This window comes from Chenopodium quinoa, unplaced genomic scaffold, assembly GCF_001683475.1.
Source record: "Chenopodium quinoa cultivar QQ74 unplaced genomic scaffold, ASM168347v1, whole genome shotgun sequence".
Taxonomy (NCBI): domain Eukaryota; kingdom Viridiplantae; phylum Streptophyta; class Magnoliopsida; order Caryophyllales; family Amaranthaceae; genus Chenopodium; species Chenopodium quinoa.
Window position 1 is genome coordinate 3,236,280 of NW_018745177.1, and position 12,246 is coordinate 3,248,525.

General features: G+C 48.2%; 1 protein-coding gene across 1 annotated transcript; it reads right to left on the reverse strand.

Moving 5' to 3' along the window:
• Positions 1 to 11,431: 11,431 nt before the first annotated feature.
• Positions 11,432 to 12,031, reverse strand: LOC110710690 (putative uncharacterized protein DDB_G0290521). Its single transcript, XM_021889022.1, has one exon. The coding sequence runs from the start codon at positions 12,029 to 12,031 to the stop codon at positions 11,432 to 11,434; it is 600 nt and encodes a 199-aa protein (XP_021744714.1).
• Between the last annotated feature and the right edge of the window lie 215 nt (positions 12,032 to 12,246).

A 12,246-nucleotide genomic window follows, 5' to 3' on the forward strand; every position in this document is an offset into this window, starting at 1 on the left:
CAGCAAACACACGTAAAATGGCCTCGGGGGTGGTTCCGAGGAAGGCCCCTCCGATGCCGAAGTCAAATAGTGTTTAGAGAGAGAAAGCTATGCAAGAGAATTAATGCTCGAGGCTTGAATGTGAATGAATGATAAATGATGTAATTGAAGGCTTTTATACCTTAGCATGACAAGGAGAATGGACGGGCTGGACATCACATGGGCTGACCACGATGACTTGGGCCGCTGACTTTTCATTGACTTGAAAAAATGGAGGCTTGAGCCTTGACCTTGGCTTGGATTAAATCATTTTATGACTGGGCCCGATTGGGCATAATTGGACCCCAAACAACTTGCCCCCCAGACCCGATTTGGAATGATGACGGGCGGGTTTGAATTTAATAAAAATGGAGGGAAGTAAATGATTTAATCAAATCAAAAGATTTAAATTTTAAACAGTCATTAACGAAATAACTGTAATTATGATAATTAGTGGGAAGTTGAATGGATAATGGGCGGTTAATTAAGGGAGAGTGTGTTTAACGGTTACTTAAGGAGGTATTTAAGTGAAATTAAACACTCTGACCTTCGAAATTCCAATTTTTGGAAATATAAGGCCAAATTCGTTCCTTCTCTCCTCATTTTTTCACCAATTCACGCTCGAACTCCCTAAGAAACCATTTTTCTCCGCTTCAAAACTTTATTTCACACCCCGAAATCAAAGCTTGACACTCGAATCCGTTGCTCCGACTGAAATAATCGGCGAATTTCGATTCATATAAAGGTAAATTTCTTCGAATTTCCCTTGATTTTCTTAGTTTCTTGAAAGAATTCCCCTTTTCCCAACTTTTTTCCCTTCGAATTCAACTATGGCTCCAGGAAGAGGACGCCAAACCGGACGACGGGGTCAGGCTAGGGACCCGAGGGGTCGCGCCAATGTCTGGAATGGGGAACGAGTCGGGGAAGACCCAGAGAGGGGTATTCCGGCCGTCCCTTTGAACGCCGCGGCACCCCAGCAAGACGCCGGGGCTGATGGTAGGGGTGAGCACTACCGAGTACCCGGTGTAAAACTAAAGACCCGGTCCCGGAACTGGTTAGTACCGGGTCCAAGATTTTGGAACCGGATCCGAAACTGGTTAGTACCGGGTCCATAATTTTCAGATCCGGAACCGGAACTGGTAGGAACCAGTTCCAGAACCGGGTACCCGGTTGGCTTATACAAAGTAAAAGAGAAAAAAAATATCAAAGTTGTCCTTTAACAAAAATAATAATAAAAAAAAAAAACAAAATCAAAATCAAACCCAAACATATTATACGAAAATTGCAAACAAGAAAGAAGGAAAAATTAGATCAAAACATTTAAAGAATATACATTAGCAAACAAGCTAGACTCATATTATACGTATAAATTTTTTGTAAATATATTAGCTGGAATTATACAAAATCATCCTAAAACTCATATTATGGAGCTCGATTTATCTTTAAAGAAAAAAAATCATCTTCATCAGCATCGTCTTCTCGAATTTATCTTTCACCTCATTTCATTGCAAAAGTAAATATTAATGGTGAAAAGGGGTGTTTAGATCTAAGAATCTAAAAATAGATAAGATTAGAGTGATTTCTTAAAGTTGGGTGAGTGAATTTTTTGAAAAAAATATCATCAATACGGAGTTGAAGGGGGCGGATGAAACTAGAAAGGTGGGTAATTTGGTGTTAGGTGGCTGACAAAATGAAAAGAGTTTTAGGGTTAAGTATAAATAATACTCCTTATATTTAGAATAGAAAGTGGGCCAAGTAATATACTGGCCCAATGAGATAATATATTCCTTATAATGGGCTATGAAATGAACATTTATGTGGCAATGCAAATGGTTCCGGGTACCCACCGGGTACCGTGTCCTAAAAATCAAGACTTAGAACCGGAACCGGTTATAACCGGGTCCTAATTTTTGGACCCAGAACTGGAACTGGTTGTACTGGTTCCAGTTCTGGACCTGGCGGGTCCTAACCGGTTACGGGTACCCAATATTTTTGCTCACCCCTAGCTAATGGCGCAGAACAGGTGGAGGATCTGCCCGCCGTGCTTTGGAATTTGCTCCCTGGGCACGCTGAGTGGCAAAATGCCGAAGCCCAGCGAGCTATGAGGAAAAATGCCCCTTACTCTTGGTGGGTCAGGCATGCCGAAGCTTATCGGTTTGCCGAACAGATAGAATTGCACTACGGCATTTTCGAGGAGGATGGGTACTGGTGCCGAATTCCCTCGCCGACTGATAGAATTCATCGTCCCCCTCCTAGATATGTAGGGGTATACACTCGGAAGTTGCAGTATGGGCTTCGTTTTCCTCTAGATCCCTTCGTCAGGGACATTCTGATAAAGTATAGGATCTCCCTGTGCCAGCTGACGCCTGTCAGCATTCGGCGGGTGATGACGTATCTATGGGTACGTCGGTTTTTTGCCGTTGAACCGAACTTGCACTGCTTCCGAAAGATACACAAGTTGGTGCAGAACACTCAGAGCCAATATGGTCAGCACGGGCCTGGCTGGTAGCGAATTGAGAGCCATCCACAATATTTGACCATGTGGCCGAACGATTCTTCGGATAAGGACTAGAGAGGCCAGTGGATCTGGGTAAGGGTACCAGCAGATCCGGAGCACCCCCACTTTTTTGGGGCTCCCCGCTACCTCTCTAGGCCCGATCCGAACATGCAGGATTTGGGCCCCGAAGACCCTGATACCGCTCGTCATCCTAGCTACGAGCAGATGAGTTTCTTCGGGAAGTAGGAAAATCATGGGGGAACTGGCCGAATGAAGTTCATCCCAACGAGATGGCTTCCGGATAACCATTACGTCTTCCAAGAGAAGATGTTGGCGGCTGTCGGCCTCAGCCGAAAGCACAGAGGCGGTAAGTATCTTCGGCTGGGGCCGAGGACTTGTTTTATTTATTTTCTTATCGCTTTATTTTTTATGTTCATTCCTTCAGGCTAACCTTCACTTTGCCCTTTCAGAGCTGAGCGAGGTCACCTCAAGGATCGACCACGATCGGCTGGGAGTGAATGCTGAAAGGGTCATCCTAGACCGGGCTCCCGCGATCACTAATCCGAAGGACCGTCCGCTGCATCTGCATTCAACGGGCCTTCAGATCGAGGCTGCTGCAGATTATCTGAAACAGAAGCCTTGGTGGGAGAAGCGGGATCCTTTGAGGCCCCTCCTACCCGAAGAAGCGCAAGCTGCTCAGACAACCGAGGACGTGACCAGGGCGATTAACTCCTTGGAAGGAGGTGAAGGAACCTCTGGTGATGCCGAGCAGGGGACTTCTGCAGCCGAAGCTCAGCCGAGGGTTTCGGTGAGTTCCTTAATCTTTGCTTTCTTTTTTTTTTCTTTTTTTTTTTACTCAAGCCTTTACTGCCCCCTACTTCTGCAGTCTGAGGAAGGAGATAGAAGGAGGGGAGGGAAAGCGCCTGCCCGTCCTGAAGATTCGCCTTCATCTGAATCTAAAGAAATGAACGAACAACCCTTGGCCAAGAAAAGGAGGACGAGGATAGCAGTACTGGGTCCTCGTCAGTTTCAGACGAGGCCGATGCCTACCGGAGGCATACGCATAAGGGAGCCTGATGAAGGTATAGGCTCGCCGAGGGCTCCACCTCTGCCAGAAAACCCGCCTCCCCGAACCCCTCCCCCACCTCCCGAAACTCAAGAAATGGAGGTGGATCAAAGAACTCCTGACCCGAAAGGAGGGGCTCAGGGAGAAGATCCGAATCAAGGGAGTGCTGTAGGGCACTCTACTGAAGCTGCTGAGAAACCCGCCGCTGAGGGTTTCTCAGATGACATTGAGAGAGAGGTTGACGCCCTGATTCGTCAACCTGAGCTGGGAGAGGAAGAAGAGGTCGCCGTTGTTGACCTGGGTGGAGATCAGCCGGGCTCCACCGAAGGGGAAAAGAATGCCGAGCCTGACAAGGCTCAAGAGGTTCCTTCGTCTTCCTTTCCTTCATTCCAGACGTTACATTCTGGAGACATGGGTTTCTTGGCCCCCCGCATCATAATCCCCGACCTAGTTTGGGAACTTATTTGGGGTCAGAACCGAGAAGGAGCTGCGGGCTACTTCGGCGACCTTACTGGTATGTCCAGGTAGATCGAGCTAGGGTATGGTCGCTGAAGGCCACTGCTGGAATGGTTGAGTCCAGCTGAAGGGTCCCTGACCCTGCCAGAGACAATCAACGACTGCTGATGCAGGTACTTTGCCCTTTATTTTTCCCTTTCGCTAGTTCAGCTCTTCAGTTCAAAGTTGTTTTTTTTTACTGACGTGCCCCTATAATCAGGTTGTGCACAATCAGACTCTTACTGTAGAGCTGACAGACACCCTCCAGGACAAGCTGGAAAGTGCTTGGGAGGATGCCAAGGTTGCCTAGGAAGAGGCGAAGCTGGCAGTGCTGAAGCAGCAGGCTGCTGAAGAGAAGCAGGCCGAAGCCGAAAAGTATGAGAAGCAAGCTGCTCAAGCCCTTCATACCTTCTACCACGCCATGGAGACTGAAGTTTTCCCAACTCTAATGGCTGGGGAGAAAGTCATCAACGAGCTTGGGGCTTTCGACATCCCTAGCTTCAGGGCAGCCATTGCATGCCGAGTGGCTGACGAAGCGGCTGGGCTGGTCCAAGAGGTAGAGCAGAGGCTGGAGGCCCTTGAATCTAGCAGGATGGCTGCTGAGGAGGCTCATCAGGCCAGGGACACCCAATTATCCGCTGCTCAAGCTGCCGCTGAGGACCAGGATCAAAAGCTGAAGAGTCTAGAGGATCGGCTGAAGGCTAAGGAGGATGATCTGTCCCAAGCCAAGGGCGAAACTTTGAAGGTCCAATCAGAGCTTAATGAACAGAAGACTTCTTCCTCCAAACTCTCTGAAGAGTTGGAAAAATTTAAAAAGGATTTGGAGGAGAGTCAAAAGAAGTTGGTTGATGCTGAAGCCCTGCTCCAAGTTCGTCTCTACACCCAGGAAGAATATGAGATGGGCTATACGAATGGGTTTAGGGTGGCCAGGAGGTTGGCTCTCCATGCTGAGCCTTCCCTGGATTGGGCTAACTGCGCTCTCTGGGTTTAGGATCCCGAAGATCCCCATATGAAGTACCCCACTCCCGTTGAGTTTGAGATTTTAAAAGCTGAAGAAGCCAAGGAGGAATCCGAACGAAGGGAGATGGAGGCTGAACAGAGAGCTTTTGACGCCCAGACGAGAGTCCAACCTGCCTCTTCTGCTGCCGGAGCTGAGTCTCCCCAGGGACCAGGCAATGCTGACCAGCCCGACCCTTCGGCTGAAGCATAGGGACTCGGGAAGTCGTCTTCAGAATCTTGCGGATTGACATGTGCTTAAATTTAAACTTGTCGCCTTCTGAATATTTCTTTTTGCCTTGTTTTTTGCTTCAGCTTGCCTTGATGTACAAACAGTTTACTTTTTGTCTTTATACGTATTTCGGCAGCTGTTATTTTTTGCTTGTGGGCGGCTGCCGATATTTTCTTTCTAGTTATTCGGACACTCATGTTTGTAGCTCGCAATCCGAGCATAATTTCCATCTATGAATTTGATGCTTTCCTCTTATTGCCTTGCTTTGAATTTGCATGCTTGCGTATTTGAATTTTTAAATTCTGATGACTTGATTTTGATTTTTTTTTTTGCGCAAGTTGCTAAGTAAAAAGCTTTGGCTTGAAGGTTTCAGCTGAGGTAGTCTGCACTTGTAGTGCTTCTTGTCCCCCCCAGAGATTTGAAGACTTGATCTTCAGATTTCTGAGATCGCTTCTCGTTACATTTTTTTATTTTCTATCAGTTGTGCTTTTGCTCTTGATTTTCTATTTATATGAAAAAATGGATATCTCAAACATTGGGCCAACCGAAGGCAGTGTTTCAAATAATGGCTCTCTGGGATACAGGTCTCAGTTAAGGCAATATCCCAGATTTGTCCATGGACTCATTGCCTTGTAGAATAAGTCTTACTGAGGTTTTCACCTCATCTGAAAGACTAGTGTTCTTTAAAAAGGCGAGTTTATCGGCAATCCAAAACCTGGTGCCCTGTGGGCGAAGGTTTCGGACAGGGCCGAAGGAAACCCTTGAAGAGTAGATAGCATTAAGAAAAGATGAAAGAGTAAAGATTGCACATGTTTGTAGAAAATAGTGGCTCGGAGGCCTTTCATTAATAATTCAGAATGTACTTATAAAGATTATTCGACCCCGAAGGGTTTACACATGATATTTCTTAAGTACATCTGCATTCCATTGATTTTTCAGCTCAGTTCCATCCAACTGCCGAAGGCGGTATGTTCCCGGCTGAAGTTCATCATAGATTTCATAGGGCCCCTCCCAAGCAACTGAGAGTTTCCCATGAATTCGGCTTTTCTGGACCGCGGCAGCATTCCGAAGGATGAGGTCTCCAATTTTGAGAGGCCTTGCCTGAACTCTTCGGTTGTAAAATTTGCTGATTCTCTGCTTGTATGCAGCCATTCTAACTCGGGCTGAGTCTATTACTTCGTCAAGGAAATCGAGGGATTCCTTCATAATTTGCTCATTCTCAGCTGAGAAGTGGTGCAATCGCAGGCTCTAAGAACCGATTTCTACTGGGAGAACGACTTCGGCGCCATACACCAATTCGAAGGGTGAATGACCCGTTGTTTCTTTTTCGGTTGTCCGAAGAGATCAGAGAGTTCCTGGGAGCTCCTCTAGCCACTTGGATATTTGATCCTCCACCCTCTTCTTGAGGGCATTAAGAATATGTTTATTTGCAGTTTCGGCCTGTCCATTACTTTGCGGGTGGCATACCGCTGAATATGCCAGTTTGATGCCGAACCGATCTGTATACCTCTTCAGCGGTAGATTGTCAAATTGCCTTCCATGATCAAAGACAAATACTTTCGGGATGCCGAAACGAGTGATGATATTCTGCCAGATAAATTTCCTGACAGTTTGCTCTGTGATGTTCGAGGCTGCTTCGGCCTCGACCCATTTGCTGAAATAGTCAACACTGACTATCATCCACTTTTTCTGGTATGCGGCATCCAGAAATGGGCCTAGGATATCCAACCCCCATTAGGCAAATGGAAGTGGGCTCAGCACGGGCTGAAGTTCCTCGGCTGGCTGATGGATGACTGGTGCAAATTTTTGACATTTTTCGCACTTTCTTACCAGCTATTTAGCGTTTGAGATCATGGTTGGCCAGTAGTACCCTTCCCTTAATGCTTTGTGGGCTAGGGTCCTTCCCCCAATGTGGTTCCCACAGTTGCCGAGGTGGATTTCCCAAAGGATGTAATCTGCATCTGTCGGGCCCACACACTTCAGCAATGGGGCTGAGAAGGATTTCTTCAGAAGTTCCCCCTTGAAGACGATGAACCTTGCACTGGTTCGCTTCCATTTGGAGGCCAAAATTTTATCTTCGGGAATTTCTCCCCGAAGTTTGAAAGCTAGGATGGGATCCATCCAGCTTGGTTCTTGGTCAACGCAACACACTTCAGGTGCTTCGTCGACACTTCTCTCCCGGCGCACCTCCACATAAACAGATCGGTTCAGCTTAGTGAGAGTTGAACTAGCGAGTTTAGAGAGCGCATCGGCTTGTGCATTCTGACCCCTTGGGATCATCTTAACTTCAAAAGTTCTCAGCTTTGCAATAATTGTCTTGATCTTGGCAAGGTAGGTTATCATCGAGGGCTCTTTGGCCTCGTAATTGCCACCAATCTGATATGCAACTACCTGGGAATCTGTCTTTAGACAAACATGTTCGGCTTCCAACGAAATGCACAATTCTAGGTCAGCAATTGCTGCCTCATATTCGGCCTCGTTATTCGAAGCTTTGAAAGAAAGTTTTAGTGCATACTCGAAGGATTTGCCTTCGGGAGAGGTTATAGCCACCCCTGCCCCCGAACCATTTATGGTGGAGGATCCATCTGTGAAAACGGTCCAGGTTTTCTTTTCATCTTCTAACGTCTCCTGGTATGAGCATTCGGCCAGGAAGTCCGCTAGAGCTTGAGCCTTTATGGCTGCTCTCGGCTGGTAGTTGATGCTGAATTCCGTGAGCTCAAAAGCCCATTTGGCCAGCCTACCAGATTTTTCAACTTTGCCGAGAACTTTTTCCAGCGGCTGATCAGTCAGGACCACTATCTGATGGCAATCGAAATAGGGTCTTAACTTCCGAGCAGCTACCACCACTGCATAAGCAACTTTTTCAAGTAAGGGGTAGCGAGTCTCGGCATCCGTCAGAGTGTGGCTGACGAAGTAAATCGGTTGCTGAATTTTATTTTCTTCCCTCAGCAGCATTGCACTAATGCTGGTTGGGCTGACAACCACGTATAAGTACAAGGACTCTCTCTCTACTAGGCTAGCAAATGTCGGAAGTTGAGCTAAATGCTCCGGAAGCTACTTGAAGGCTTCTCTTTGCTCGTCCTCCCAAACGAGCTCTTTTGTTTTCGGGAATTTCAAGTCTTTGAAGAAAGGTAACCCCTTATCCGAGGCCTTGGAGATGAACCTCGAGAGGGCTGCCATTCTTTCGGTGAGCTGCTGAATATCCCTCTTTGTTTTCGGCTCGGGAAGATAGAGTGATGCCTGCACCTTAGCGGGATTGGCATCAATCCCTCTTTTGTTGACCATGAACCCAAGGAATTTCCCTGACTTCACGCCGAAGACACACTTCTTCATATTCAGCTTCATTTGATGCTTTCTTATAGTGGCGAAAGTTTCCGCCAGGTCCTTAACATGGTCTTCATCTTTTTTGCTTTTGACGATAGAATCGTCAACATAGACTTCCATGTTTTGGCCTTTTTGATCGGCGAAGACTTGGTCCACCAGCCTTTGATATGTTGCCCCCGCATTTTTCAATCCGAAGGGCATCATTTTGTAATTGTACACCCCGGCGTTCGTGACAAATGCCGTCTTTGCTCGGTCGTCGGGGTGCATGAAGATCTGATGATACCTAGAAAATGCGTCCATGAAACTAAGCAAGGCATGGCCGCTTGTCGAGTCGACTAGCTGATCGATCCTCGGCAAGGGATAGAAATCCTTCGGACAGGCCTTATTTAGGTCCGTGAAGTCAACGCACATTCTCCAGGTGCCATTTGCCTTCTGAACCATCACCACATTGGCCAGCCATTCTGGATACTGACAGGGTTCGATGAAGCCTGCATCTAGCAACTTTTTGACTTCGGCTGCGATGTCTCGGTTCTTATTTGCGGAGTAATTCCGCTTCTTTTGCTTAACTGGCCGACAAGTAGGGTCGACGTTAAGCTTATGAGAGATGAGGTCTGGACTTATCCCGGGCATGTCAGCTGCCAAGAAAGCAAACACATCTCGGTTGTCCCGAAGGAGTTGGATGAGCTCAACGCGGACTCTCGGATCAAGATCAAGCCCGATTGTAACATATTTTTCAGCGTCTTCCTCGGTCAACTCGACCGTTTCGGTTTGCTGGTCTGGCTCCATGGTTGTGGGGCTGAACTCTTCATTTTCTGGCCTACTGTCTATATCAGCAGGAGTTCCAGACTTTTTCTTTTTCTGCTGGCTCTCTGAGTCTTTCGGCTCAGATGAAGAGCTAGCCCTTTCTTTTCCTGGCCCTTTTTCTTTGGCCAGGTCTCCTTGAGCCGAAGCACTTAGGCCTTTCGGCTTCTTCGTGCTTGGCTCTCTTATTTTCTCCTCCTCATCCTCGTCGTCATCTTCTGCACGACTGGTGGATGGCTTGAGGTAGTTGCACCTTCGGGCCTCCTTTTGGCTGCCCTCGATCCTTTCGGGATAGCCCCATCCGAAACATAGATCATGAGCTGGTGGTATGTCGAGACTACCCCTTGAATCTCGTGAATTATGGGTCTCCCCATGATCACGTTGTACACTAAAGGAGCGTCGATGACCAAAAATTCAGTCATGACATTCCTGGCTGCTTCGTCACAGCCGATGGTGACAGGAAGTGTTACCTTCCCGTGTGGATAAGTTGAGGCCCCATTAAATCCGAATACCGGGTAAGGTACCGGCGTGAGGTGCTTGGGCTTCAGCTTAATTTGGTTGTAGGCCTTTCGGAACAAAATGTTTGCTCCGCTGCCACCATCAACACGAACCTTGCTGACGTCGTGGTTGGCCACCGTGGCGATGATCACCAACGGGTCCTCATGAGGGTATGTCACCCCCCGATAGTCAGCGGATGTGAACGTCATGTTCGGCACCGGTGATTGGGGTGGCTGAATGCTTGCGTTGTTCACCTGATGGGTCAGAGCCCTGAGGTGGCGCTTGTGCTCCCTCCGAGAACATATTCCTCTCGAGATAACATGAATTGGAGGGAATTTTCCTTCCGCATTTTTGCTGTTCTTTCGGGGGAAGTCAAGTTCTTGCCGAGAGTCCTTTTCGGACTTCTCAGCCTCTTTTTTTCTCGCGGTGATCCGCAATGTATTTTTTCAAGTATCCCTTCCGGACCATATCCTCGATTTGGTCCTTCAGCTGGATACACTCTTCAGTATTGTGTCCCGGTGATTCATGAAACTCACACCACTAATTTTTATTTTTGCGCTGATACCACTTTCCTGTAACTCTGCTCTTCCTTCGTCACACTGTAAATTTTAGCGCGCGGAAGGGCCAGCGGAGTATGTGATTCATATCTGCCCGTGAAAGGAGCAGATTTTTCCTTCTTCGGCTCGTTGGCCGAAGATTATTCCGAGGTTTCCGCCTTACCCTTCGCCTTCTGGCCTTGGTCTTTAGACGATTGTTTTTGCTTCCCACCCCCAAATTGGGGTTGGGATTTTGTTTTGTTCCACTCTTCAGCTCGGATGAATTTATCCGAAGCGTTCAGAGCTTCCTCCAAGGTCTGCGGAGGATGCATGACCATGAAGTTAAGGAACCTTCCTGGCTGAAGGTCGTTCTGCATTGCAAAGACAGCCAGCCCTTGGTCCAGCTGGGAAACGCTGGATGACTCGTTGTTGAAACGAGTTAGGTAATCCCGGGAACTTTCGGTCTCCCCTTGCTGCAAGCCCATGAGCTCTGCAGTGGTTTTCTCTCGGCGGTTTTCTGTAGAGAATTTGCTCTTGAACTTGGTGGATAGGTCGTCCCACCCCGTTATAGAGCCTTCCTTCACCCCCTTGGAGATCCACGCTTGCGCGACCCCCTTGAGAGTAGTGGGAAAATATTTACACCTGGTCGCTTCGGACCTGGGGCAAAGGTGCATGTGCCCCTCGTAAGAGGCAATATGGTCCTTCGGATCAGAAGTTCCATCATATGTAATGTGCGACGGGATTTTGACCGTCAGCACATGTTCTTCCAGAATCCATTGTTCGAATGGAGAGCTGGTAGGAAGCATCACGGCCTTGCCCTTGTTCCTGGCCGAAGGGACCGCGCTCTGCCCTCTTAGAGAGGTAAGAGTGGTTTTCGTCCCTGGCTGGGATGTTCGGGCCTCGGCTACAGGGAATGAGAGGCGGCTATGTACACTCCACACCCTGCCGCCAAGCTGGTCGAGGGCGCTTCAGCGGACAGTGTCTGGCCGAGAGGCAGAGCTGCTGCTGTTGTGAGTCTCTGGCCGAGAGGTAGAGGATTCCTTGAAGAAGAAGTGGGGGTTCTTTTTCCTCTCTTTCTCAGTCCTCCAAGTGTCCTTTTCCCACTCTGCCAACTCCCTGAAGGAGGAAGGTTTCTCCCCCTCCTGGCCGAGCTTCCTCCGCTGATGCCTGGTTTGCGGAGGAGTTCGGTCACGTGGAGGTGGCATATTTTGGGCCTTCACCGCTTCCATGAGCACCGCCAATGCCCTCGCTACCTCCTCCGAGCTAGGTCCCGTTAAAGGGGTCCTCGGTTGAGTATGAGAGTGAGAGTGGATGCTCAAAGGTCTGCTTTGAGGCACTGATTGAGTCCTATGATCGGACTGGATTTTGTTGTTAGACCGAGGGGGAATCGGCCTATGATGAGATTGATGAATTACGGGAGAAAGGGAATCCTCCCGGTATGCTTCTCCCGAGCTGGCACCCTTAGAAGAGTTCCACTCCGGAGAAGGTGATGGTGTAGGAGTAGGAGGGTCTGTGGGCCTTTCACCTACTCCCTGATTTACTCGCTTGTTCTTGCGATTCTTAGCCATTGATACTAAGATTTTGGTAGGATGATTTTGATTGGCTTAAAGATTTTTGAAAGTCTTCCCCACAGACGACGCCAAATTGTTTCGGATGAAAACAATGGGACCTTGCCGAAGGTCCGAAGAAGTGGATGAAGACTTGCCCGGTCCAAATTGATGCTGGGCCGAGGGTTTCCTGCACAGCAAACACACGTAAACTGGCCTCGGGGGTGGTTTCGAGG

What these genes read in the sequence shown, in the direction of transcription:
- LOC110710690 (XM_021889022.1), bottom strand. Translation starts at nt 12,031, where the DNA reads ATGGCTAAGAATCGCAAGAACAAGCGAGTAAATCAGGGAGTAGGTGAA.